This window comes from Lissotriton helveticus, chromosome 3_1, assembly GCF_964261635.1.
Source record: "Lissotriton helveticus chromosome 3_1, aLisHel1.1, whole genome shotgun sequence".
In the NCBI taxonomy this organism is placed as follows: Eukaryota; Metazoa; Chordata; class Amphibia; order Caudata; family Salamandridae; genus Lissotriton; species Lissotriton helveticus.
The window spans coordinates 392,094,735-392,122,663 of record NC_136061.1 but is presented as its reverse complement, the minus strand read 5'-3'; the positions used below and the strand labels follow the sequence as shown (position 1 = coordinate 392,122,663).

At 45.6% G+C, this 27,929-nt stretch overlaps 1 protein-coding gene across 4 annotated transcripts in view; it reads left to right on the top strand.

The window, feature by feature from the left end:
* Positions 1-27,929, top strand: part of DPH1 (diphthamide biosynthesis 1) — a 1,923,189-nt gene that overhangs the window by 1,709,024 nt on the left and 186,236 nt on the right. For all 4 annotated transcript variants that reach the window (XM_078680142.1, XM_078680145.1, XM_078680143.1 and 1 more), the window contains one exon: positions 2,734-2,834. In XM_078680142.1, coding sequence (XP_078536268.1) covers positions 2,734-2,834 — 101 coding nt within the window. The remainder of the gene's footprint in view (positions 1-2,733; positions 2,835-27,929) is intronic.

Genomic DNA, 27,929 nt, shown 5'->3' with positions numbered 1-27,929 from the left:
TTCGACTTTGCTAGGTAATAGGTTTCTGTAGAGCAGACAAGCTGCTCATTGTTAAGAAATGGAATGAAAAGACCAGGACTCGGAATGAAGATTACCGGTGAGTAACCGGGCATTGCCCTGCCTGTTTATGCCCTTGACACAAGGACGGCTGGCGCTAGAGACTTGTGTGCTTTTCACTGTGTCTTTTTTTTACTGCCTCTAATTTGTTATGGCTTATAAAAGATATTATCTTTCCACATGCTGACCTCTGCATGACACTCATATTTATAGATTTGTGCTGATAACTCTTAAGCTGCACCTGGTGCCAACCCCAACTGACATTCAGCCTAGATGAGGCCTCTCTTGTTTGACGCCTGTGCCATAAAGACAGGGTTCCTTCCTGCAGTTGTGTTGTTTAAATTCCTGCAGTCTTCTTACCCACATCCCTGCTAGTAGAGAGTGCTCCTGCCTTTCGGTCAAGACTGCGAAACACCCCCTGTTAACTGCTTGGATCCAGAATATTATCTGACAAACGGGATAGAGAATGTGAAAGGGTGGGGGAGGGTTGAGGCCAGTGCATAAACAGGTGTGTTGATGGTAATGGGGTAGTGAGATGTGACGGGAGTGCAAAAGCACTATATTAAACAGCATTGCTTAATTTGTAATGCAAGAAGTGCCAGGACCCAAAGATTATCTTAAGAAGTCACTGCTGGCAACGCCCACTGCTGGCACTGCCCCCTGCTGTCGCTGGTCCCACCCCCTGCAGTTGCTGGTCCCGCCCCCTGTCGTTCTGTCTCTTCAGCAGGGACGGCTGGCATATATGTGCATCAGTTGGGCAACAAAGGGGTGGGTGTGTGCATGGCGAGTGTCAAATAATAAAAAATAAAGTTACTTACCTTGCCTGCTGCACTTCCGACGTCCTCCTCAATCCCTCTTCTGTCGGCTCCGCGGGATGCAGCCTTCAGGAAATTCCACTAACCAATCCTGGAGCTACTCTCACCAGCAAGAGAGCAGTGCCAGGATTGGATGGAGCATCCTGGCTGGATACTCCTTCAGGCCCTATAGGCCTGCGCTTGGTCTCCACCCAGCTGTCCAAGACAGCTGAGTGAAGAGCTGCAAAGTGTGCATGTCACTTTGTCCGGCACAAGGGAGCCGGCCTTACTGACATGCGTACTTTGGAGGGTCCTTCTTGATCCTCCAATTCTCTATGCTGCCAATCATTGGCAGCAGAGGAGGACACCCCCCCATTTATCTTGGCTGGAGGCTGCTGCGCGCTAACAGTGAAAAATAAAATGGCAATTAAATGATTTAATTGCCATTTTATTTTTCACATTTAGTGCCGCTGCAGCGGGCACTGCTCTTCAGATAATGAAGTACCTGATTGAGTCTGGGGGGCTGGTTACTCTGTTACAGCGTATAATGTACTTGTAATAAAGTGGGCATGATACCTGTCATGATTGTGACGTGCTAACCAGCCTGCCAGACTCTAAATCATAGTTCCAATGTTAGCACTGTTGCTGTGTGCAGAGCCAGTGCTCCCTAGCTAGATCTGTGCATCATATAAATACCAATAAATACATTGCATGTTGCTACTTATTTAAAATAAGCAGTGCTCTTCGTTAGTATACAAAGGTGGATACACTTGTTTTTTCAGGATGTATGACATTACAATGCAAAATATTACAAAGCATACTTTTACAGTACGGTTTTTACAACGCATGCTATTACAACACAGGCCATTACAACACGTGCACCATTCCAACATAATTTACTATTCTAACACCACCCGGTGCTTACCTCAGGGAAGGTGCTGGTCAGCATTGTAATGACATGCGTTGTAATGGTGTGCGTTGTATTGGAACTTGCGTTGTAATGCCTGCGTTGTAATGGATGTTTCCCATTTTTTCTCGTGTGGTGTAAGTAGCTTTCATAGAACTACGTTGTTCTTTTGTTTCTGATATTGGTACTCCAGCCTTTTACAATGAAACATAATGAAACATAAACTAGGGGCATCAGAAGTCCCTGCTTTGTCATGATTCAACAATGAAGCTTCTAATTGTATTGGCTGGGATTCTAACTCCGGACGCATTCATTGCCACTGGTCCCACATGCATCATTAGATGGTTCAAGAGGAAGGGGAATAGTACAGACCAGGCCTACCCTGTCTCAAGTTCGCCAGTGACCCTCCTTACTTGGAGGGTGGTTTTGTGTGCCGCTGCCCTTGTGTGCGCCTCACAATTAGAAATGCTGATGCTGAAACAGTTAATGCAACGTGTTTAACTGTCAGACTCCTGCACATTGAGCTCATCGTGAACAGAAGCATGCCTGTTAAGTCCTGGTGTTAGAAAGTGAGTTTCGGTGCTGAGCTCCGCCAAACACCTTTACAAATTAAGCATAGTGCAAGGGCTGAGGGTAGTTCATGAGAGCAATGGGCAAGTAAAATGCCCAGTCAGTGAATGACAGTGGTGCAGGAGAAAGGGATGAGGTTAGTGCAGGAGCTTGGCATGTGGTTAGTACCGAGGGCCAAAGGTCTGTGTGTGGTACCTATGAAAGAGTAACTAGGCATGTGGATGTTCGCAGTGGGGTACTGTGGGTGTGCACAGGGGTGGCACTGTATGTGTGTGTGTGTGTGTGCGCACATGCTTGCATAGGAAGTGACTTTAGAGTGTCACGGGAGACCAATGTGGCCCTGTTACTTTCATGTTCTGTTTTGTTTAGTTTTTTTTTTAACAATCGCTCACTCTTCTCTTGCAGCACTTGGAGTCACGAATTCGATCCCTTGGTCTCTCGCACATCCGGCTGTTGCTGTCTGAAATCTTTCCTCAGAAGCTCCAACTCTTTCCAGATGTGGACGCGTAAGTATCTTGGCGGTCTTGGCGCTTGTGCGTGAATGCAGCGTGTGCGTTCTGGTGCCACAGGGCATGGCGCCTCAGACTGAGGAACGGATAGGCATCTTTGCACACGGATCAGTTATTCTTCTGCATGTGTTTGTGTACCTCTCCACTGTGAACACAACTGTCAGAAATCCTACACTAGGATCTAATTTAAAGGCTGAATGCCTCGCGCCTGTTTTTCAATACCCTGCAGACATCGTGTTGTTTGCATTTGTGTACATGTCGCATCCTGGTGGCTGCTTTTAGGTACATTTCAGACATCCTTGGCCTGGTGTTTGGGTGGATGTTGGCACCGTGACACCTCTATGTGAGTACCGGTCAGACATCCTGTTGCTTGTTTGTGTTCCTTCTATTAGTACAGTCCTGCATCTGAGAAACTGGAGAGTTTCGGCTGTCTGCACTTGGGTACCTGTCATCCAGCATTGGTTAGTCATATGGGCCATAGGGAAAAACCCTAGAAAGTCGAGTACCGTGTGTTGCTTATAGGGGTGGATGGAAAACAGCCATGAGGGACACACTCCATTTTCTTGTAGACACGGATATAATTTGGCTTTCCTAATTCTTCTGTAGATGCTTGGGCTCAATCGCTACAGGCAGTCAGTGTAACGAGGGGCTGGTATGAACACAGTTGCCAGGGCTTCTTTTAGCTCCTACCCATCACTGCCTGTTATGAATTGTGGTGGCCAAGAGGCTGTTTGGCGTCTTTCGGTGATCGTGAGACCAGCCAGAGGAAGGGCCTCTCTGGATCAGGATCCAGTCTTTCTATTTCCTTAGTAATTGAAACATAAACAGTGGTGGCTGGTAGGGAACGGTAATGGGGGGAAGGTGGAGAGGGGGGTTGAAAAGGAAAAGAATGAAGACAACTTTTTACTTACCTGCTAGTCGCAACGCCATCTGCCGCCACTCCCTCCTCGTCTCAGGAAGCACCTGGGCTCTCTAAGCCAATGACAATGCTGCAATGCAGCACTGTGATTGATTCCCCTAAGCCAATCACAACGCTGTGCTGGAGCGGCGTGATTGGTCTGAGCGCCGTGCTTGAATCAACTAATAGTTGAGAATGAGAAAAAACCCTCATTATCCATCCTCAAACCTTAATCAGTTGAATCAACTACTAGTTGATTCAACTGATTAAGGTTTGAGGATGGATGATGAGGGTTTTTTCTTGGCTTTTAGAGTTAGAGTGACCTATCAATAGGATTCTGACGGTTTGGAATTAAAGAAATGCAGGTTAACTTTAATTTTGGTTTAGATAGATTTTTTTTTTTATTGCAGAATTTTGGTTTATTTAAAATTGAGAGTATACGTTATACATCCATGAATGAATATATGCATGAGGTAAACTTTACTTTAATTCATTGCATTTTGGGCCCTAAATGCACAAAGGGTGTTGTTTAGGAGAGTGATAATAATTTTTTTAAATATTCCGCCTTTTTATCTTACTAACAATTCACGATGGGTGATTGAGACTGTCATCCCCTGTTTGCTTTTCTGACTTGGTCTTTTTGGTGAAGGATATTATGTCTCAATTATTAGAGTATCTGTGATATAGTTTTTTTGATGCTATATATTTTGGGTTGCAGCCCTGAGGAAGTCAAGATGCATTTCAATTTTGCATGACGAAACACGTGTTGGCTGCGTTGGTTGCTTTCTGTGATGACAACAATTAAAATCTCGTAACTATTGAATGGCCACGTCTACACTTTGATGGAAAATTTTAAATTCTGGAACTGTTTAATTGCCTACTTTGAGAAGTGAAGATTCCTCTGGACTTGAAGAGGACTACCTTTGGATTTTGCAAATGAATCTACAATACTTGGACACTGTAGTTAATATATCAGTACTGTTTGCACTTTAATATTGCTTAGTGGGATTTGTATATACACTCATCTTATTATTCTTTACATTGAAGTGCTCAGGGAGAATTTATTATTATTCTAGGTGTGCCCTTCTTTTGGGGACTTGTGGGATTGATTGGTAACCTATCCCTCTACCCTTTGGAGCACTCACACATTACATGATCTTTATGACTCGCCCTGACAGATAGTAGAGCGCCCAATCGTATTCCTGGTTACCAGTTTCGCTGTGTGATTGTAAACTTTAGTATGTGCATCGAGGCCGAGTTTCAGTGCTTGTCGAGTATCCTGGTGTGTCTATTAAACACGCAAATCCTGGCACCTCCTTTGAATTCCAGCCATCTGCCTCAGTGCGTGTATGTAGGTTGCTGTTGGACATGTTGTTCCTTTGAGTACATTAGACGGCCTCCTTCCAGTGGTGTTTAATCGAAATCCGGCTGTAAGGAGCCTGCTTTTGATTATCTGCCATATCTTGATACTTGCCACCCTGATCAGAAGCCCAAGAATCTGAGGTGTCCAAATGCTAGCCTAACTTCTTAACCCCCGCATTTGAGTACTTCTGATAAGTCATTCTATTAACTTGGAGATGTCTTTGGCTCTTTGTTTGAGTACCCCTTCAGGCATGCTGATACCATCATTATTGTTTAGCTCAATTTCCTGATTTCTTTGGCCTGGGATAGGAGGAGCCATCACAAGCAGAATGTTCTTACTTATTCTCAACAGGTTACCAAGAAAAATGGTTGTTGGGTACCATAAACTGAGAGAGTAATGCCACTCTGGGATCTTTGCTTGAATCTTATAATCGGGCAGGAATTTCCTAAACTGGCAGCCCTTGATTCTCCAGCATTGAGACAGGAGGCGTTTGCATTTCATGCTGCTCCACTTTGCTTTTGTTTATCTTTTTTCCTGAAATGTGTTTCCTGTTCGTCTTCCAGCCAAAACAATCAGTTCCCAGCTCCACGTTTACAGTCTTACACTCCGGCTGTCTTGAAGGCCACCAAAGAATCTACTACACTGGTTCTCAAGAGGATAGCCACCTCTGTTGGTTATGTGAAGCCTGAACGGATGTTTATCAGATGTAGGGATGCGGGCTTCTTACTGCACCCTTAGAAATACTGACTCAATCATCCCCGCCTCCCACACAACAGTTCTGTATTTAATGGGGCAGTCCCACTTTATAGAATGCTTCAGTTTACCACCGATTGTGTGGCGGGGTAACAAATGGCTGAAATCCTTTCTTGAACGATTCATTTAATAGATGTTAGGGGCCATATGTATCATCAACCTGATTTGCAATTCTGAAATAGCGATTTTTTAGAAATCGCTAGTTCAGAATCACAAATTGGGATGTATGTACAAATTCGCAATTTTTATGCGAATTCTTAGTATTCCTTAATTGTGATTAGCAAATTGCGAATCGCAATTAAGGAATACTTTACCATTCATTTCTATGGGCCAGGAGGCCCATAGGAATGAATGGGAAGTTGTTCTCAATTTGCGATTCGCAATTTGAGATTCGCAAATTGAGAATAATTTCAAGGGTGCAGGGGTGTCCAAAGGACACCCTGTTGCACCCCTGAAATAAGCATGGGTGCACATGTGCGTCACATGGCACTTTGAAAAATGCAAAAATGTGCATTTTTCAAGGAATTCGCAAATTACCACCTACTTGAAGTTGGTGGTAATTTCCTTAAGGACAATTTGCATTTTTTTTTTGCTTCATACATTACATTTAAGGGATCGCTTAATTTGCGCTTCCTTAAATGCAATTGCAAAATAAGGAATCGCAAGTTGGCGATTCCTTGTTTTGCACCAGATTTTCCTTTATACATACCATTTGGAAAATTCGCATTCGCAAATGCTGAAATTCTTCGAATTTCTGCGTTTGCGAATGAAAATTTGCTTCATACATATGGCCCCAGGTCACCAAAATACCAACATGCCAGGAGTAACAGGAGTGACATCGCACATACTTTAACCTCAGTTACCTCACAGGAAGTTATGTAATTTGACCTTTGACCCCATAATAAGAGCTTAATTAAAATAATAACTTGGCTAATTCAAAGAAATTACTATTTTTATCATGTGCCAATTAAACATTGTATATTTCTTTTTATTCGAAGGATATAGTGACACGAAACGTAGAACAACACTAGAAACTGAAATTATTTCTACCATGAATGACCATGATCTAATGGTTCCTGTAGTGTTCACCAAAAACCCAAAATGAATTGATACTTAACAGGAAAATATTTTAACCCTTTCGCTGCTGGTACATAGCCTAGTTTTCCTATTTTTTGTGCTTTTAACCTTCTACCTGTTAGTGGTAGAAATGGGTGTGAAACCAATAATGGATCCCAGAAAGCTATACATTTCTGAAAACAAGATAACATTCTGAATTCAGCAATGGGTCACTTGTGCAGATCCTTCAAGGTTTTTGTATAGAAACTAACAGTTGAAAATAGAAAATATTGAAACTGAGTTGAAAAAAACAGCCATTTGTGCCAATTTTTTCGCCTGTAACTTCTTCTAAGTATGACAGATTTATAAAAGCAATATACCATTACATCTGCTGGACCCTTCTGGTTGTGGGGATATATAGGACTTGTAGGTTCACCAAGAACTTGAGTAACCCAGAGCCAATAACCGAGCTGCGTTTTGCAATGGTTTTTCATTGTGGCCCGCGTATATAGCAATTCATTTGGTAAAATATAAAGAGTGAAAAATAGGTACCAAGGAAATCAGTATATTTACGAAACGGGAACAAAATGTAGAGATTAGAAGCAGTGGTTATTTGCACATCTCCAAAATTGTGGGTACCTATAAAGGCATGTGAATTAGAGGTCATTTTTCAAAATAGTTTATTTTTTTTTACAAATTGTCTTACATTTGGAAGGCAGAAATGCAAGGAAAGTCAATTGGTAATAACACTTGTTTTATCATTCTGTGTTCTCCTAAGTCTCCCAATAAAAACACTACCTCACTTGTGTGGGTAGGCCTAGTGTCCGCGACAGGAAATGGCCCAAAACGCAATGTGGACACATCAAATTCTTCCTGTCCAAACAGACTTTTTTTTGCAATGCGCCTAGCTATGGATTTTGAACCATAGCTCAGCCAGCACCTAGGGAAACCTAGCAAACCTATACATTCAAAAAACACTTAACACCCATGGGAATCTAGGATGGGGTGACTTGTGTGGCTTTCACTCAGTTCTGTTACCCAGAATCCCTTGCAAATCTCAATAGAGCCCGGACCTCCCAGCATGCTCCCCGCCCGCCAAGACAGTTGATACGACCCACCATCAAATTCATACTTCAGAGAAAGGGTGGGCGTAAATCGGCCATGTGTAATTATCAACATTTCATAAACATGACTACAGAATACATATTACAAATTGATAAGATCAATAACATTTTTAACATTGACATTCAAAGTTCTTAGTTATACTAGTTACTTTTTCCCCCAGCACTAAGGGGCCCTCTGACCCGCACCTCCACATCTGAGCACCCCACGCAAGGCGCAACCCACCTGCGTCCTTGAGTGATGGGTTAACCTAGCGCCCTTGCCTCCCCAGCCAGTGGGCCCATTCTCAGTGCGGAGAGCTTACCGTTTCCCCCCTCAGTGCTGGCCTAGGGAGTACGCACAGGAGGACTCCCGTTCACTCTGTAAGTCCATGTCAATATTCTACGGTCTCTTTACCGCCACAAGGGTGACCCGGGCCCCAAGGTCCGTCACCCTCCCCACCACCAAATAAGTGCTGCACAAAAGACCATCTGCCTCTGATCCATATATCTGTGCCAAAGTCTGATAGATGCCCAAGTGGCCCTTCACTGAGCACAACTTGGCCAATCCCCCATTGAGCCGCCGAACTGCAACATCAGATCTCTGGTGATCCTGTCGGTGTGGGGAATGACACAAGCGGCCCTTCACTGAGCACGACTTGGATTGCTGAAGCCTTCAAGGCTCTAGATCGTACTCTGGGACCCTCTGACCGGCGTGGCATCGTGCAGGCCCAAGCTGCCGCATTCGCATGCCCCTGACACCTCGCCAAAAGAACTTCGTCCCGTTCAAGCCTAGTGGCTTCTTCACTCGCCGCTGCTGCAATCGCCCCGTGGCATGCCGCCCGGAAGAGTGCCCCAGTACCCCTACCACCTTGGCAGGGCACACTAATGAACAGGAGAGAAATGGAAAAGTCAGGCACAGTCATGACCAAATTGCAAGCATCATTTAACAGCCACCCAGGCTTGATATGAAGGCGAAACAAGCCGACCACCAGCATCCCATTTTCCTCACAGTGTCAGATGATGAGCCCGCCCTTGCCGCTAAAGCTGCCGCCCCAATTCTAAAAGAATCAACTGAGGCCGTCGGTTCTTTAGTGCAAAATTTTTGGCCCCAACAAATGGAGCACCTCCTGCAGTACAGTGATACCAGTAGGGCACTCAGGACCCTCCAACGGCAGGGACTAGCTTGTGTGACTCAAGCATAAGAAATGCACTGCTACAATCGTAATACTGGTTATAAAGTACAATGTATATACAAACAGTATTATAAAGTAGTACTGTAAAAGCATTATATGGTTTCCAAGCCATAAGTTTCTTAAAACATATCAAATAAATAGCATGCTAAAAGATGGTTAAAAGTACTCAACTAGTGCTACTGAAATACGCCTACCCCGGAGTACCTAACCTACATACAGTACGAGGGAATGAGTAAGTGAGGAGTAGCTTAAGTTTAGTAATTCTCTGCCAAGAGACTATCCAAGAATTCTCTACGGGTTTAATCAGCTCCGTCCCTTTGGTTTTAGAATGAAAGAGGTCTTATATCTCTCTTACGGAACTTGATTTCCCAGCCACCCGCAAGGGTAAACAGGAAACACTGGAGCTGGATTTCTCGACCGGAGAAAAGACAGCATCTCTCAGTGCGTCAGCTGGAGGGTCGGCTTCCTTCGGCACTTGCAACTGCAAGGCGTCGGGCAAGTAGTAAGTCGATCTACTCCAAACCACCGTGTGCTTGTCTGGATAAATCTGGGCATATTTATACTATGATGGGTCCGAGTTTGACGTGTGATTCAACTTAATACCGTCGTATAAGGACTCAATTCCTAGAAAACTCAATTCCTAAAAAACTCCTTGATTCCTAGATAAATTAGCATACAGGCAAGGGGAAGTCCCGAGCTACTGAAGGCAGGTTTCTCCAAGAAACCGGCGTTGATTCTAGGAACTTAGTGGAAGTAGCCATGCCGTATTTGGTCTGCATAGACTCAGTCCGAATAAGGTAATGATTTCTATGTCTATATAAGGTTATGATACTCCATACCCATATAAGGGGATGAATCGGGACGACTACACTAGGGTCCTAGATTCATTTACAAAACTAGTACGTTCCTCCTATCCTGTGGGCCCCCCCTCTGGGATGGGTGGGCATCCGCCCCCCTTCAAAACTTTCTGGGTCGGTTCCATGTACCAACATGCACCGTCGACTTGTGTCCAGTAAGTGGCTAGCAGCCGCAAAATTCCCTCTTTGGCTGAAAAAGAGACTAAAACCATACGATAGATGGGCCACACATTAGTGTATTAAGCTCAGGAACACCCCTGTACCAAAGGGAAGAAAGAGGTCGTGACCCAGGTACACAAACGTACGAAGAGAGGGAGGTGACAGACGACAAAGACGCCCTCCAGTAAAAAAGGCCTGTGGAAACCCAAGATCATGCCTGAAGTTTGAAGAGACAGATCCACGAGCCAGCATCTATCAGGTGAATCACACCATCTGTCACATTTGCAGCGATGACACACATCCTGCTCGTATACCTTCCACAAAATACAAACAGACACCGAGGCAGTACTGGTCATAAGAGATGTGAAGGGACAGATCCAGTGTTGAGACATAGCCCTGGAATAGACGGTCCCTAAGAAGATACCCCACATAAGCAAAGGCAAATCTTAACGCGAAGACCGCAAGCGCACAATAAGAGACAGTCGTTATGTATCGATAGCCCGTTTTAGTCAACAGGAGTGGCGAGAAAATGAGCCCCAAACTTTGCTTGTGCAAGAACCAAGGTCACAACCCCCGCACCAGAATTCATATTGTATAAGCGAAATAAAACTGAACATGATTTTATATAATCAAATTGTCCCTGATATTGGTATTTCGTCATCTATCAGCATTGAAGGCGTTTTTGTAGCAGCTTAGAATTTCAATAGAGTTGGCAGTATTTATCTCCTTTGGTCATTTCATCTTTCGTAAAGTACTGAAAGTAAAACGACAAACTCAATACTGCAACAACAACACAGAGATGATGCCCTAGAGGTCGTGCCCGTAACCGGAGAACCCCCAAACACCAAACCCCAGGGCAGTAATCCCCGTGAACAGCTGCGAGCAGAGTGTGTTTGGCCGCATAACCCCCATGGGCCATAATGATTCCAACAACGAACTGGTATTAGGGGGGGGAAATCAGGAAGTTAGCTATCTTAGGCTCCCAGGGCTCTAAGCGAGTCACGAAGCGGCTCGGGTTCCCAGGCGTAACAAAGAGCGAGAAGCCACAAATCTCAAACTGGGCCCCACTTCCTCTCCCCTCCGGCACAGGAGCCACAAATCTTGTGGGTATAATGGCGCACACTGACACACCCCCGGCAACGGAGAGGCTTTTATAATCCTCAGCTGCCTTATCTCCCACGCCCCTAAGTACACTAAGTATCACTTAATGCCCCACACATATCTTCACATGACCTGTGAGAGTGTACATACGCATTCATTAAAGTCAGTTTGTTATACACAAACACCCGTGTAAGATGGAGGCATATACATTCATAAAGGCACAGCCAGGTTAATAAAAACACCTATTCTCGCTCACATGGTTAAGCACATACAAATTCTTAAACACGCAGCTAGATAGACACACACGACCCCACGTGTGCAAAGTATCCAAGCACACACACTTCTTATAAAAAACACTCAATCATTAAGACACAACTATGTATACACTCAGACATGCACACCTAGACCTGTGTACAAGTTTATATGGATATCCACGTCATGCATTTATTCAGAGATACTTTGTAGTACACACAAGTACACAGATGCAAGCATACAATGCATATGTCTACCTTCATATAACATACGTTCATACAAAGGCACAACGTCACCTAACTCACCCTACCCATATCCTGAAACTTGAGCAAGGCACCTACTGTGCAGGGGCACGGGATACCGAACAGGATGGAACTTCAGTCGGAATCCCGAAGAAACCACAATCTAGAGTACACAACGCATGCTCACCATATTCCCACGACAAACACCAAACTGTAACTCTGCCATGACGCCAAGTCATCCTCTGCAACAAGCTCATTAACTAACGGAACGGGAAAGAATTTGTGTTTCATAATCGCATGCCATACTGTGCCTGCGATGATCAGAGGACGCAACAACGTAATTTTTTAATGCGATGTGCTCAGCAATTTCTTGTCCAGGCCGCCAATGCAATGGGCCCCGGGGCTAACAGTACCATCTGATTTCACAATGTGGTGCGGCCCGGCCGAGGCCCAAACCTGGGCTCCTCAGCAGCGGAGAACCCCCTTCCACCCTCGACACACCCCGTCTCAAATGCACCCTCCTCAACTGCAGATCGGCCTCTAGGCACTCCTCCGCAATCGCTGAGCTCATCTTAACACTGGACCTTGACCTAATCATCATGACCGAAACCTGGCTAACTGAATCTTCTACACCTATAATGGACATACTGGTTTCCCCCAACTACCACATCACTAGACTAGACAGGGTTGGTCAAAAAGGTGGTGGAATCGCATGTATACACAGGAGTAACCTCTCTGTCATGAAAGTAACCTCTCCCTCCCTACCCTCCCCAACGTCCTGTGAATACATCTGCCTAGATATTATCAGTGAGGGCAAACCGATATGCTCTCTTCACGGCATTTACCACCCACCAGGGGACAACCTTACCTTCTCGCAACAAATCATGGATTTGATCACAACCAATTCCGGGTGACAACTCACACAAATATATCTTGGTGACTTCAACCTCCACTGGAACGATCATAATGATGCGGTGGTAAATAGTCTTATAAATGTCCTCGACGCCCTTGACCTCACCCAAATATGCAACAGCCCGACTCACGAGAAAGGCTCTATCATTGACCTTATCATCTCCAAAGAGGACTCTATCCAACTCGAATCTATCCAACCCTGTGACTGGTCAGATCATCATATTGTCACATTCTTCATCAATGAAAAAGTCAAATTTAACCCGGTTCAATCCTTCAAGCCCAAAGTCTGGAAAAGAGACCTGAAAAAACTCAACCCAAACTCTCTACCCCCCAACAGCTGCAACCTCTTACTTCCTCCTACCGGCGTTACGGATGTCCAATCCTTGACGGATCACTATCTCAACGCTATGACCTCTATAGTTAATGAAGCTGCACCTATGCAGCTAAAAAGAGCCTCCACAAAAATGTCCAATCCTTGGTACGACGGGAGTCTCAATGACGATAGACAGGCCATGCGAATGGCAGAGCGCACCTGGAGATCAGCTCCCTCCACACGGAACTTAAAAACGCTGAAGAAAAAGAGAAATGCTTACTTCAGGAAAATAAAACGCTCAAAATCAGATTTCTTCAGCCGTCAGCTCGACCAAGCCAAAAATCGTCCGAGAAAACTGTTTGAGCTAATCAGAACACAATCCAAGGAACAACCCCAACCACTCAACACTTTGGGTGAAGCACCCTCCTGTGAAGACTTCGCCTCTTTCTTCATCCAAAAAACCGACAACATAAAGAACGATCTCCTCATTGACGCAAGTCTCTACCCCAAACCTCACTGCACAGCACCCACTGAACCAAAAAACAATGCTACATGGTCATCCTTTGTCACCTATTCGGAAGAAGAAATTGGTAGACTGCTCAGCACTGTGAAACCAGCCAATCACCTCACGGACCCCCTTCCTGCCAACGCTGTCAAAGACCTCACCCCGTCGCTCCTCCCACTCTGGACTAAAATTATCAACAGTTCACTTCAACAAGGGACCATCCCCGACTCCCTCAAAGTTGGACAAGTCAACACCTCTACTAAAGAAACCTACAGCCGACCCCTCTGATCTAAATAATTACCGTCCCATTACCAATATTCCGACTCTTGCCAAATTGCTGGAAAAATGCGCACAAATACAATTGACTAAACACATTAATCAGTTTGATCTACTCAACCCTCATCAATCAGGCTTCAGAGCAGATCACAGTACAGAAACTGCTATGACTCACATAATTGACGACGCCCTTCAAATCCTAGATCAAAACGATACCTGCCTCCTCATCCTTCTTGATCTCTCTTCTGCATTCGACACCGTCAAACATGAGAATTTACTCGATCTATTAAACACAAGAATGGGTATATCTGGAACTGTGCTCAAGTGGTTCACGTCCTTTCTACACAACAGATCGCAGAAATTCAAGAGTAACAACTTGTTGTCTTCACCAATACCTGTATCGCTAGGCGTCCCACAAGGATCCTCCCTATCCCCAACTTTGTTTAACCTAGTTATGGACCCTCTCACCACCTTGCTACAAGCATCCAATGTTCACTTCCACATGTACGCTGATGACACCCAACTTTATCTCAAATTACAATCACCCAAAGACATTATGCTCTTGAATTCAACGATCAGAAGCACCCAATCCTGGCTGGCCGCTAATCATCTCAATCTCAATGCTCTTAAAACAGAGTTCCTCTTGATCTCACCTCCCGCGAAGATCACTACCGCTCAAATCTGGCTTAAACACCTAACCGCACTCAATGTTCATCCCACCATCGTGGACTCAGCAAAATCTTTAGGCATAACACTTGACACCAACCTCAACATGCAGGAACACATCAACAAAGCAACTAAGGGTGCGAACTACCAGATCAATACCTTAAGGAAACTCAAACCCTTCCTTCCAGCCAAAGATTTCCAAACTGCGGTACAAGCACTAGTCCTCCCTCGAATAGATTACGGCAGCATCGCCCTCTGCGGTCTCCCCCTAACTACTACGGCACCCATAAGAGCTTCTCTAAACGCCGCAGCGAGACTCATCACTGGATCAAAAAAACACTCACACATTTCCCCTGACCTGAAAGCCCTGAACTGGCTGCCTTTTGAAGCCAGAATACATCTGAAAATCGCCTGCATGACGCACAAGGCTGTCCACCTGAGCTCACCCGGATACCTCGCTCAGAAGCTGACGATTTCTGGAGGCTCCAGAAACACTAGAGGCACAAACAATCTCTTGCTAAAGCCCCAAAGATTCCGCAAGGAAAAAACCTATAAACGCTCCTTCTCAGGAATGGCACCCAGGATCTGGAACTCACTCCCCCCTGAAACCAGGCTCATCTCCTCTACCATACTTTTTAAGAAAGAAGTAAAAGCTATCCTCATGGCTAAATACACTTGAATCATTACTGGGGTTGATATTTACAGACGCTGTACCATTCAGTTCTACTGATCTTTTTTGCATTTTTGTATGACTCGTGTTATTGACCTACCCGATTGCTTACGCTACCACTTATTTGTACTTGTATCATTATTGATGTATCTGTCTGACTATGCTCCCGCATGTACCTTCCCCACCCCAATTGTTATTTACTCACATGTTGTACCTCTCGTCTGTAAAGCGCTCTGATATCTGCAAAGATCTTGTTCGCGCTATATAAAACTTTCAAAATCAAAAATCAAGCGGACAACTGGGCTGGCCCTCACAAGCATATCACAGGCTCTCAGTGCCCCTCGGCTCCTAAACTCAGCCACCAGGCAGCAACCGACCCTAACACCAGTCCCCGGCGCCATCTCTCTAACGCGCCATATCCGTGCTCTTCCGAAAATTCACGACGACTGAATAAGCCGGGCCACGCTGCACTAGACATAACAATCGTGTTTGAAGTACACACCGATAAACCGCTGTCCTTAGAAAGCACTTTAAACCACGCTGTGAAAGGCTAACGCCACTGGGCCAAGTCAGGTTCACTGCCCTTTACCTCTTCTCCTTTTGCCTGGTATAATTCAACAAACAAAACCCACTCCAGGCCAATGGAGTGATAACTCTCTCCCAACTACAAGTGCTGATATCCCACCATACTCACAATCACCCCGGGCACCTTCACAACCAAGCGGTTGATCGTGCCACGAACGGGGGGTGCTAGACACTTCCGACGCGACTACCATTAAGGTGCGTTTGTCTGCTCTCTCTACCGGGCAGCCGCAGGAAAAAAGGACGCGCCAGGGGTAAGCGTGATTATCGCTCCCCTTTATTTGCCAACAATGTATTTAGCGCACCTCCCCAACCACAAAGCTCACAGATCCCTGCCCCTTACCTCCGTGTGGTGTAAAGCACCACCCCGAAGCCTGCCTGACCGGGAATCCCACCGAGTCCCCTGCCTACTGAGGCCGGCGCCAAAAGGATTTAAACTAAAAAGGTGCGGTGTGGTGTCCGCACATCCGGCGCAGGAGAGGAAAGAGACTGGGACCACGACTCCCAGAGCCTAAATAGGCCAGAGTCTCCGCCCGCACCTGCACCGGATGCGCGTCACCCCCGACCCCGAAATGGATCCTGGCCGGCTGCCTTCTCTCCCAAGGGCGTGGCGAGGAGCCGGGAGGCCGGGCCCTAAGTGCGCGCTCGTCGAGCCTCGCGCTTGGCAAATGTGTAAAAAAAACACATTTTCCTCAAATTTCTGTCATGGAAAGTTTTGGAATCTGCACGGATCCACAAACTTCCACCCACCCAGCATTCCCCCAAAGTCTACCGATACAAATGGTACCTCACATGTGTGAGTTGGCCTAGTCCCCTGACAGGAAACGGCCCAAAATGCAACGTGGACAGACCACATTTTTACAGTGAAAACTAACACTTTTTATGCAAAGTGCCTAGCTGTGGATTTTGAGCCCTAGCACAGCTGGCACCTAGGGAAACCTAGCGAACCTAAACGTGTTTTTAAAACTAGACACCCAGGGGAATCCAGGATGGGGTGAAATGTGTGGCTTTCACCAGGTTCTGTAACTCAGAATCCCTTGCAAACTTCAAACTTTGTAAAAAAAAAAAAAAAACAATTTTGACGGAAAGTTCTGAAATTGCGTAGATCCACAAACTTCCACCTACCTCTCATTCCCAAAGTCTCCTGATACAAATGGTATCTCACTGGTGTGGGTAGGCCTAGTGCCCGCGACTGTAAATTGGCCAAAACTCAACGTTGACACACCACATTTTTACTGTGAAAACTGACCCTTTTTTTTTGCAAAATGCCTAGCTGTGGATTTTCAACCATAGCTCTGCCGGCACCTAGGGAAACATAGCACACCTATACATTTTTGAAAACTAGACACCCAGGGAAATTTAGGAAGGGGTGACTGTTGTGGCTCTCACTAAGTTCTGTTGCACAAAATTCCTTGCAAATCTCAAACTTTGTAAAAAAAACTCATTTTTCTCACATTTCTGTGATGCAAAGTTCTGGAATATGTGTGGATCCATAAACTACCACCAACCCCGCATTTTCCAAAGTCTCCCGATAAAAATGGTACCTCACTTGTGTGGGTGGGCCAAGTGCCTGCGGCGGGGAAGGGCCCAAAACATATTACCTATCATAAAACGATCTGGTTTTGCAAGGGGGGGTCACCTGGGTTTTTGGCCCCGGGTCTGTGGCCATCTAAGGAAACCTACCAAACCCACACATTTCTGAAAACTAGACACCCAGGGAGTCCAGGGAAATATGGTTTGCGTGGACCTCCCAATGTTTTCCTACCCAGATTCCCTTGCAAACCTCAAATTTAGCTGAAAAAATCAAATTTTTCTCAAATTTATGTGGGGGGAAGTTATGGGATCGCTGGGCTGATACAAATTTCCTACCATTAAGTGTTCCTCCAGGTCTCCCGATAAAAATGGTACCTCACTCGTGTAGGTGGATCAAGTACCCCCGACAGGCAAGGGCCCAAAACATATTGCGGCGACATCAAAATTACCTATCACAAAACGACCTGGTTTTGCAAGGGGACACCTGGGTTTTTGGCCCCGGGCTCAGCGGCCATCTAGAGAAACCTACCAAACCCACACATTTCTAAAACCTAGACACCTGGAGGAGTCCAGGGAGGTATGGCTTGCGTGGACCTCACAACTTTTTCCTACCCAGAATCTCCTGCAAACCTCAAATTTAGCTGAAGAAATAAACATTTTTACACATTTCTGTGTGGTATCACCCTGCTGGCACAAATATCTTGCCACACAGCGTTCCCTCAGTCTCCCGAGTAAAATGATACTTCACTTATGTCAGTGCGAGCTGATGTCATTAGATGACATGGAGGGTTGGGTGCGTGGGGGCACCATGAAGGGCTACCCACAGGCGAGCGGCAGTGCTCCCCCCGTGGGTGGGTGCTAGGACAGCTGGAAGCCGTCTGGCGCACACACGCAGTGTGATGTGGGACATCCCACACATGGAAGAGGTTAAAGAAAGATTAACTTTGCTTTTTGTGTGTACCTCTAGTAACTTGTATGTGTCATATTGAATGTGACCTATATTATTGCCTAACAGTGTTCCTGATCATTGTAGAGCCTGCAAATAATTTGATTTAGGATCACTTTGAAGTCAATGTTGCTATGCTCAAACATGGAGTTTTTGTTCAAACAGATAGTTTTTAATGGATTCACAATAATGAAAAGTGAAAAGGTGTTTAATAGTGTGCTTTTTTATTTCATCTTTTTTATTCAGAAATGTGAGTGTAGCTCTGTTTAATTTATTTTATTGAACTTGATCCCAGTCTGAGTTGCAGAAAGTAAACAGGAGACTGATTACCGACTGTTTTTTCAACCTCTGACGCCAGGGGTCACAAATGCAGCGCTAGGGGTCGCAAGGAAAAGCTTGGGTTCACAGCTGCGATTCCTAACTGACGTCCATGGCTCATTTGTATGGTATGTTTGCTCCCCAGTACAGGACTGCCCACTGTACATGGTTCTTTTCTGCATGAGCCACTGACAGCATAATGTAACCATATATGGTACTGTTTTTGCAATAACTGTCTTGGGGCTCAAATAGACATCCTACAGCCCAGCGAAGCTGGAAATAATTGTATGGGATGATGTGGTAACACTCCCGCCAACAGGTACTTGAGAGATGAGATTGTTAGACTTACATTTTATAGTTTTAAATATTTTTTCAGCACCCCAACGGGAAAATACATTTAGTACCTTTGTGCTGACCTATGACAGTTTGCACCTGTTTGCCTAGAAAATAGAGTGCAAGTCACTGAGTGCCGACCTAACAGAGCTCAAAGCAACACTCTATTTTGGTCGGAGCTGAGCCCTTTTCCAAGTTATTTGTACTACGTAATAATTGCACCATTATATGTAGTAGTGAAGTGTACAAAAAAATGGTGGGGGAATGCTTTAATTAATCACAGCCACTGGTTATTACTAGGGCAGCAAGCCTGGCGATCATTATTTTGCATACCATGCCAGCTCAGTTTGGACCCAGCCACAAATAAATCAGCCTTGTCCCTGCTCCAATAGGAACAGTCCCGCCCAAACTGCCAGGCCAGTTCCTCTCTGAACCAGGACACAAGCAACCCAAGACCAGTTTTGCCCTGATCGGGGCCCTTCAGTCAGCTGTAAGTTTGTTCCAGTGGTAGGTCAGGCTTTTTCCTCCAGGACATTTGGCAGGTGAAGGGCATAAGACACTAGAGCTTGTTGTGCTGTACTTTCCCATCACTGTTCCAGGCTCCTTGATACTGTTTCATGCAAGGATCAGCCGAAACCCCCTACTTTTCTTGAACTTCCAGTGATAGATGTAATCGAGCAGTCCAGGTTTACTCATTCTGAGGAAGGGAGTTTGGGACTGGCCTCAGACATTGTGGAGCTGGAAGAAATCATATTTAATTAAGGTCAATCACCACCCAGGGGTAGTTCTTAGAAAACACATTTATCTTTAATGGACCATAATTATAATAGAGCCATTAAAATGAAAGACAGAAGCAAACGCCAGAAGTGCCTTGCAATGAAGGTGTTTAAATTTAGTGCCCAGTGTTTTATTTTACACATTGCAGAATAACAAAGCCAATTTGTGCTTCCTGTGTATACTTTACTTGGGGCGGTGTTGCTCTAAAGGGCTACCAGCGGGAGTACTCTTAAGTACCCTGGTTTCTCGGATCATTAATCTGTTAAATACCAGACAGTCAATTACTAAATGATTACAAAATATTTTTCGGTGCCAGTCTGATCAACTGTTGGTGATTTTGGTTCCCAAAACGGCCACAGATGAGAAGCAGTGTATTTTTGGCACTCGGAGAAGGTAATGTCCTAGGGGTATTTGGAACCAAAAATGTTTTTGTTACAAAGTACCCTGATAAAAGTGTCCACAAATTTAGAACGTGTTCCTTCACACCAACCCTAGGTTCCCAGTTGCAGGGGCATCTCCACAATTACAGTCCAGGACTACAGTCAAATGTTTGGTTGCAACTGGCCCTTCGAATATAACTTCTCTGCAGCAGCAGAGCTCCCCTGTGCCAACAGGGCCACTGCGTCCCCCAGGCACAGAGGAGACGAGACGTTCCACAGATATCAAGCAATAGAAATGTCCAGATGTTGCAACAGATCTTCTTTGAAGGTCCTTGGTTCTTAGGTCCTTTTGCACTCTCCAGCTTCGGGAGCGAAGTTCCACTCACCACAGACCTCCTGACTCGACCTGTGTCCCCGTGACCTTCGCCATTGGAGCAGGTGTGTAGCCCCTGAACAACACTAGACTTCTAGTATAGAGCTGGAAACACGAATCTCGCACATTCCTCCAGCAGGCAAATAGAAATGTTTCCAGCAGCAGCAGGCGAGAATTGCCAGAAACAGTGCCCCAGAGCACCCTCTCTGTAACTATGCACATGCCACAGACTCACCGAGTCCTGAAGCTAGAACACAGGAAGTTAGGTCCAAACAGACAAACACCCTAAATCACACATTGAAGGAAAACCCATGAGACGCAATGCACTTGGAAGCTCATTGCACAAGAAACGCCCGTAGCACCCGCTCCCTGATAAAAAGCTAACACTTTTCTCATTCTCTCTAGCCAAACTGCACACTTGACCAGCCAAGATCTGCCAACCAAGAATCATAGAAAATAGCTACTCCTTGATATTGCATCTGGCCATGGTCCATGCTTTGTGGCTCCATGACTTTGCCGTTCGGTGTCCATCTTTAAAGGGCCTTCCGTGCTATCTTTTTTACACAAAAATATGAAGTAAGTGGGTGCAGCAAGTTTACCTGTCTTCCTGAAGTCCTTTGCTAGTTCTTTGAGGCTGGTATATGGCAACCATAGCCCCAGGGGAGAATAAGTTTGAATATTAACAGTGAGGTGTATGTCACATGGGTTCAGCTGGAGAAATGAAGTTAAGACATTTAGGGCCAGATGTACGACCTAGAATTGCATGCGCAAACGTGGTTGCGACCCGTTTGCACATGTAATTTCAGTCAGGTCCATTTACAATTCCTAAATAGCGAGTCGCAATTCATTTGCGACTCGCTATTTAGAAATTGCAAGTCGCAATTAGGAAAGGGGCGTTCCCTTCCTAATTGTATCCGCAAATCAATGTACGAATGTTTTCTGACTGCGGTCGCGGTCGCAAAAAACTCGCAAATGACCACCCTCTTTAGGGGACCCCTTCCACTTTTTGACTGTCTCTAAAAATATATTTTTTAAGGGCAGGCAGTGGTCCCAGGGACCACTGCCTGCCCTTAAAAAATTTTATGAAAACGTTTAATTCTTTTTTCTTTTTTAATGCAGCCCGTTTTCTTATAAAGGAAAAGGGGCTGCATTTAAAAAAAAAACTGCTTTATTTAAAAGCAGTCCCAGGCATAGTAGTCTGTTGAGCCCAGCAGGCCACCATACCTGCAAGGGCCTGTCATTCCCATTGGGGGTCGCATATTGCGAGAGGTTCATTAATATTAATGAGCCTCACAATTTGCGACCCCATTGGGAATCGCAAACAGTGGTCAAAACACTGTTGTACATGCAAAATAGCTCCTCACAAATTGCGAGTCGCAAAAGACTCGCAATTTGGAGGCACTATTTTGCGTGTTGTACATCTGGCCCTTAGAAACACTATTTGTAAGCTTTCTTAAGTCAATAAAACAATTTATAAAAACAGAAAACAGAATGTAGATATCAACATTTAATAGTGTAAATGATTTTGTTACATTTATCCACTTCACTCTCTTTCAAATAAATGTAAGACAAATGTTTCACGTTTTTAAACACTGCCTTTACAGACTGTTTCAGACACATTTTTTTTACGCATGATACCTTTTCCAAGTGAACAAAATATCTCCTTAGATCTTGCATCCCATATTTGAACTTGGTGCATCTGTGTAAAACGTTTGTGTAAATCTCTGTTTTTATTGTAGCACTGAGGACATATTGATGGGCCTTGATTAGCACTAATAACCACTATTATACCACTTGTCCGGAGTCAAAAATGAAAACAAAAGCCTTCTTACTGGATGTACTAAGCCAACTAGGTCTAGGCAAACATTTTCAATCCTACGTCTGCGCTCTATAGGCTATGCCACAGGCTCAGGTGTGGGTGAATGGGGCTCCAACGAGGTACCCGATAGAGATGCACCCTTCCTCGCTCTGGCGATCAAACCATTGGTGACATGGGTACATTGTGAGGCCCAGGTCTAGGAATTCAACTGGGGATTGGCAATAGAGGACAGGATTGGCCTCTGTGCTGATGACGTTGTCCTTTTTTTGGCCCAACCGGGTGCAACAAGTCTTCACATTATTCATAGCCTAGATACTTCTGGGCCCGCCTCCAGATTGACAGTGTACTGGTCCAGATCGCTCTTGGTCACTCTGACAGGTGACCGAAGAGGTGATGCGTGGCATTCTGCCCTGCCAGTCCGACGCTCGAGTTTCCTGTACCTGGGCATCCACATGACCTGGAAGCAGACCTGGCCTGAAGCCTTAACCTCCAACCACTCAGTGGGCAAGTCAAATGGACAGATGGACCGCACTGCCTCTCAATCTGCTGGGTAGGGTGGCCCTATGCAAGTTGATGATTCTTCCGCATCTGCTGTACGGCCTTCAGAATTTTCCCTTTACTATCCTGAATCACTGGTTTGCAGTATCACTTCTAAAGCACGTAAATTACTATGGGCTAACAAACCCCAAAGATTTCCTTTGACTAATGCGTTAGGTCTACATTCAAGGGAGATCTGGCTATGGCAGACATCCGTCTCTACTATTGGGCTGCACATACACTGGAATTAATGGATGCATGGCGAGTGGGAATACCCAGCCTTTAGGGCAGAAGTTTCACTGATCGGCCAGATTGCATTGTAGGTATATTATATGGGCCACCCATTCCTCGGGCACTCCTGGAGATCACAGGATAGTATTCGAGGCCCAGTGGTCAGCACTACAGTGGACAGGATGGGACGGCCGAGTGACGATGGAGACCCCCCTCTGGACTGGAGGACGTCTGGATCGAGAGGCACAACTTGAAGGGTTCCGGGGCTGGGACTCGATAGGCATGTCAAGGCTAGTTGATGTTTGGAAGGCTGACCATATGAAATTGTTTTCGATCCTTCAAATAGAATTTTCCCTACATGAATCCCAATTTTATTGCTAGCTCAAGCTTTAACACTCTGCTGGTGTGCCTGACTACACTTGCCATGCAGCCGTATCACAACCTCCTAGAAGTACGATTGCTTATGGGCCCACTTGAAAAGGGAGGCTTCTGCCAGATATAACGGGCCATTGTCAATCACTCCCCCTGCTCACAACTGAGTCTGAAAGTACATAAGGAAGAGGGAAAATGGTGGGAGGCGTGCATGACGCCTTGCACCCTGACCATATCGGCCCACCTGTACCACATTCAATTTAACTGTCCACACTAATCATGCTTTGAATGCCTTTGACTGTGAAACGCCCATAAAATACCAGAGCCCACCTGCACTAGTTGCAGGAAAGAAATGAGAGATGTTTCCTTAGGTGTGGAGATGCTCAACCATCCAGGATTAATGGCTGAACAAATCTGGGCTACTCTCAGAGAGTGTTGGGTCAGACAATTGAGGGCTCTTCAAAAATTGCTCTGCTTGGTATGGCAATATGGCTTGCCCTAGGGGGGCATAGAACTCTGATGAGCTCGGAAACACTACTTGTGAAAAGGGGCATTGCAAAATACTGGAAGGTGCCAGAGAACCGCCCACCCCTTTTCCAAATGAGGGTAGGGAGAGCAGGTATGGACTGAGGCAAGAAAATGGGAAAAACAATGTATATAGCACATGGATGCAGCATCTCCATGAGCTGAGCACCTGCTCTAGTGAGTACCTTCTCTCACAGAGGCTGGGCCATAAATGCACACCTCCCCTCTGGATCGTCCAATTGTATGCCTGGCTTACATGTGCCCTAATTCCGCTACTGTTGTCCAGAACCAGGAGACAGGAATTCCAACTAATTTTTGGTAGTTTTACCCTAAGGCGAAGGATGTGGTGGGAACAGATTGTCTGTTTCTAATGTTCCTGTGACCATTCAGGGCTTTGATTCTTTTTGCCTAGACTGCTGACGTCCCCCCTTACCCCTATTCCTATTGCCATTGTGCATTCTAATAATGTGCATTGTTTACCATAGTTTCCACAGGAGCAGCTGTTTTTTGCTATATTGTACATACCCTGGTTCCTTGTGAGTAGGGTTTCCCTTGTTGCCCTGACACGCCTCCTAGAGCGGTGGATGCACCACAAGGGATTCATTTTCTTTGAATCTTTCCCAATACCCTATTCTCATATAGGTTTTTAACTCTGTTCGCCTCGCCCCCTTACCCCTATTCCTATTGTGCATTGCATATTGTGTATTGTCTACCATAGTTTCCACAGGAGCCGCTGTTTTTTGCTATGTTGTACATACCCTGGTTCCTTAGGAGTAGGGTTTCCCACGTTGTCCTGACACGTAGACTGCTGACGGTGGCAGCAGCTATCTTGAGGTTGTAAGTTTGTGGCTCCATTGACAGAATGTTCCTAATGGTGCTGGCAGTTCGAGCTTCTAAGGCCAGTGACTGCGGCAGGGCCTCCTCCCAGGGCTGGTGCAGCTGACAATATGTACACTCTTGGGATTGGGGTCCTCCGCTCATACCTTGTTTCCTTGAGGAAGGATAGGATTTGAGTCGTATATACTCCACCCTGAGAGTCCAGTGGACAAACATCATGACATTCAATTAACTCTAGGGAGGGTTCTTTGTCTCCTAGCTTCATACGTGTTTTTGGCCTCTCCTGCTCGGGGTCATCATTTGAGCCATTCAAGGAAATTTCTCTGACATGTCTTTTTCAGAAGTCTTTTTCTGGTGGCGGTTACCATAACTAGGGCACCTTACATGAACGTATTCCTGAACCGAGTGGCCTTGAAGTACGACCCAATACTAGTTCCTTTGAGAGGCTGTTCCTTTTGTGAAGAGCACAACATTGTGCTTACCTATGTTTTTCTTGAAGCAGCCTCTCCAGTGGGTGCTGTCCCCCACACACTGGATGCTAATAAAGCTCTAGTAACATACATCGTAAAACATCAGACATTGACAGTCTGTTCAACATTTCGAGGTGACCACAGACAAGTCATTAAACATTTACCCAGTACTCTAAGTAATTGGTTCACAACAAAAATAACCATAGGTTGTATTGTTAAACACAGTGTGTACATGGCAATTCAGAGCCGTTTCACAAGAGCATGCCAGTTTCTTGGGTGGAGACACAAGGCACTTCCCTGTCACATAATTGCATGGTGGCAACTTAGGCATCCCATGTCTTCTGTCTTAACAGTTTTGCCACTTGTGTGGATATGAGCAGATGGAGAGGTGTTGAAGTGCCTGAGTTCCCCCATCTTTTGTTACAAAACTTAAATCTGCTTAGATACATCCTTGGCCGAGCTTGAGGAGAGGGGAGCGATCACATTCAAATACTTGGCCAGGATTTTTAGCTGACAAGTAGGTGTCAGAATACTAACTAGCTGAATGGGCCAAATGCTGCTGTCCCGATTGGGATTTACCTATCATCGATAAGGGCATTGGGGGTTATCCACCCACCAAAGGCCGAGAGGTAGCTGGTTGTCTGCATAGGAGAGTGTCTTCAAGCCAAAGGACTGGACCTCGTCGCCGACAAGTGACCTGCCCCCTCCTTCGTAACTGTTGTGCTATATCACGCCTAATCTGTTTGGGGCTATAGCTCCAGAACCGCGGGGCTACAGGCCTATGGTTTTCCCCATTCTATATTATTCTAACTAATTTATTACTGTAAATGTAATAGATAATACAAAAGCGTACAGGGTATGGGGTAAATATGACTGCACCTGTCCCCTAATTGGGTTACAGTGATATATTCCGGTGCAAGGGACCTGAGACGCAATACCCTTACGTCTCCTATGGAACACTCCACAAAGACAAAGATTTACAAACAGTGATCCGGCACTCCACTCAGTAATACATATATTTATAACAAACACATTTTCAGAGACAGATCAGCAGGTCGTTGAGTAACTTCTTTATTCAAGGTACTTTTCTTTCTTTAAAAAATATGACACGGAGTAGCCAACACGTTTCGTCCTTACAGACTTCTTCAGGGCCAAATTTTTCTTGTTATATACTTTTCCAATCTCTAAATGGCATTTCTTTCGAACGATAAAAGGGCGTTGAAAATACAATGTGTCAATCGCTTCCAATAACTCCCTCAATAGTAATGATGTGACGACCGAATCCAGTGCACTATAGTGGTGAGCTCTAGAGTGTCATCCATCAATGATACAGGTATAGTATTTATACCTATCCGATTTGTATATCAACGCCATTTCGGTCCTAGGCTGCAAACGTTCCGGCCGTATTCCGCGTGCTTTATTACTGTAAATGTAATTAAAGTATATTACTTTCAAAAGCAATACTTCTCTCTGCGCATTAGTCTTTATTCTGATCACTTGTGTGCCACTGTATTTGCAACCAACCTTTACATCACCACCTCTACGTAAGCCTTAACTGCTCAATCATGGTAATTATTTGTAGCAGCAATGACGCTGAGGAGTCGTGGCTCCCCACAGTAGGCCTGGTATCCACCCCTGATACTGCTAGGAGTCCCTAACAAACCACAGGATCTAGATAAAAATCCCCACACGGCTCTGCCAGTGTGCCTTCGCTCCTGATCTAGATCACATTTCCCTGTCTGTGCAAATCAATCCTGAACTGCAGCACAGCCGGCTACTCAGTACTGAGACACGAGGCACAGCTCTGCCAGAGCATCTCAACCCTGACCTGCAGCACACACTTCTGCTCCAGTACTGTGACCCGAGGTACAGCTCTGCCAGTGCATCTCAACCCTGACCTGCAGCACACACTTCTGCTCGGTACTGAAACCCGAGGCACAGCTCTGCCAGTGCATCTCAGTTGTGACCTGCAGCACACCCTTTTGCTCAATAATGAGACCCGAGGCGCAGCTCTGCCAGTGCATCTCAATCCTGACCTGCAGCACACACTTCTGCTCAGTACTGAGACCCGAGGCGCAGCTCTGCCAGTGCCTCTCAATCCTGACCTGCAGCACACACTTCTGCTCAGTACTGAGACCCGAGGCACAGCTCTGCCAGTGCATCTAAACCCTGACCAGCAGCACACCCTTCTCAGTACTGAGACCCGAGGCGCAGCTCAGCCAGTGCATCTCAGTTGTGACCTGCAGCACACTCTTTTGCTCAATAATGAGACCCGAGGCGCAGCTCTGCCAGTGCATCTCAATCCTGACCTGCAGCACACACTTCTGCTCAGTACTGAGACACGAGGCACAGCTCTGCCAGTGCATCTAAACCCTGACCTGCAGCACACACTTCTCAGTACTGAGACCCGAGGCGCAGCTCTGCCAGTGCATCTCAATCCTGACCTGCAGCACACCCTTCCGCTCAGTACTGAGAACGACACACTGACATAACACAACACATCCTGCTCCTGCAGTGAATATCATTTGTCATCTGTAACACATCACAGAGCTCGGCCAATGCTCGTCAACTCTGACCTGCAGCACGTGCTCCTCGGCCAATACTGTGAGCCGAGCTCAGCTCAGGCAAATATATATCAATTATCTGGAGTGACTCACTCCGCTGGTGCACTGCCACGCCAATGCATGGATAGGTGCGGGCGACAGCCCTCTAGTCTAGTGGGGAGGGGTGAGGGGTTATT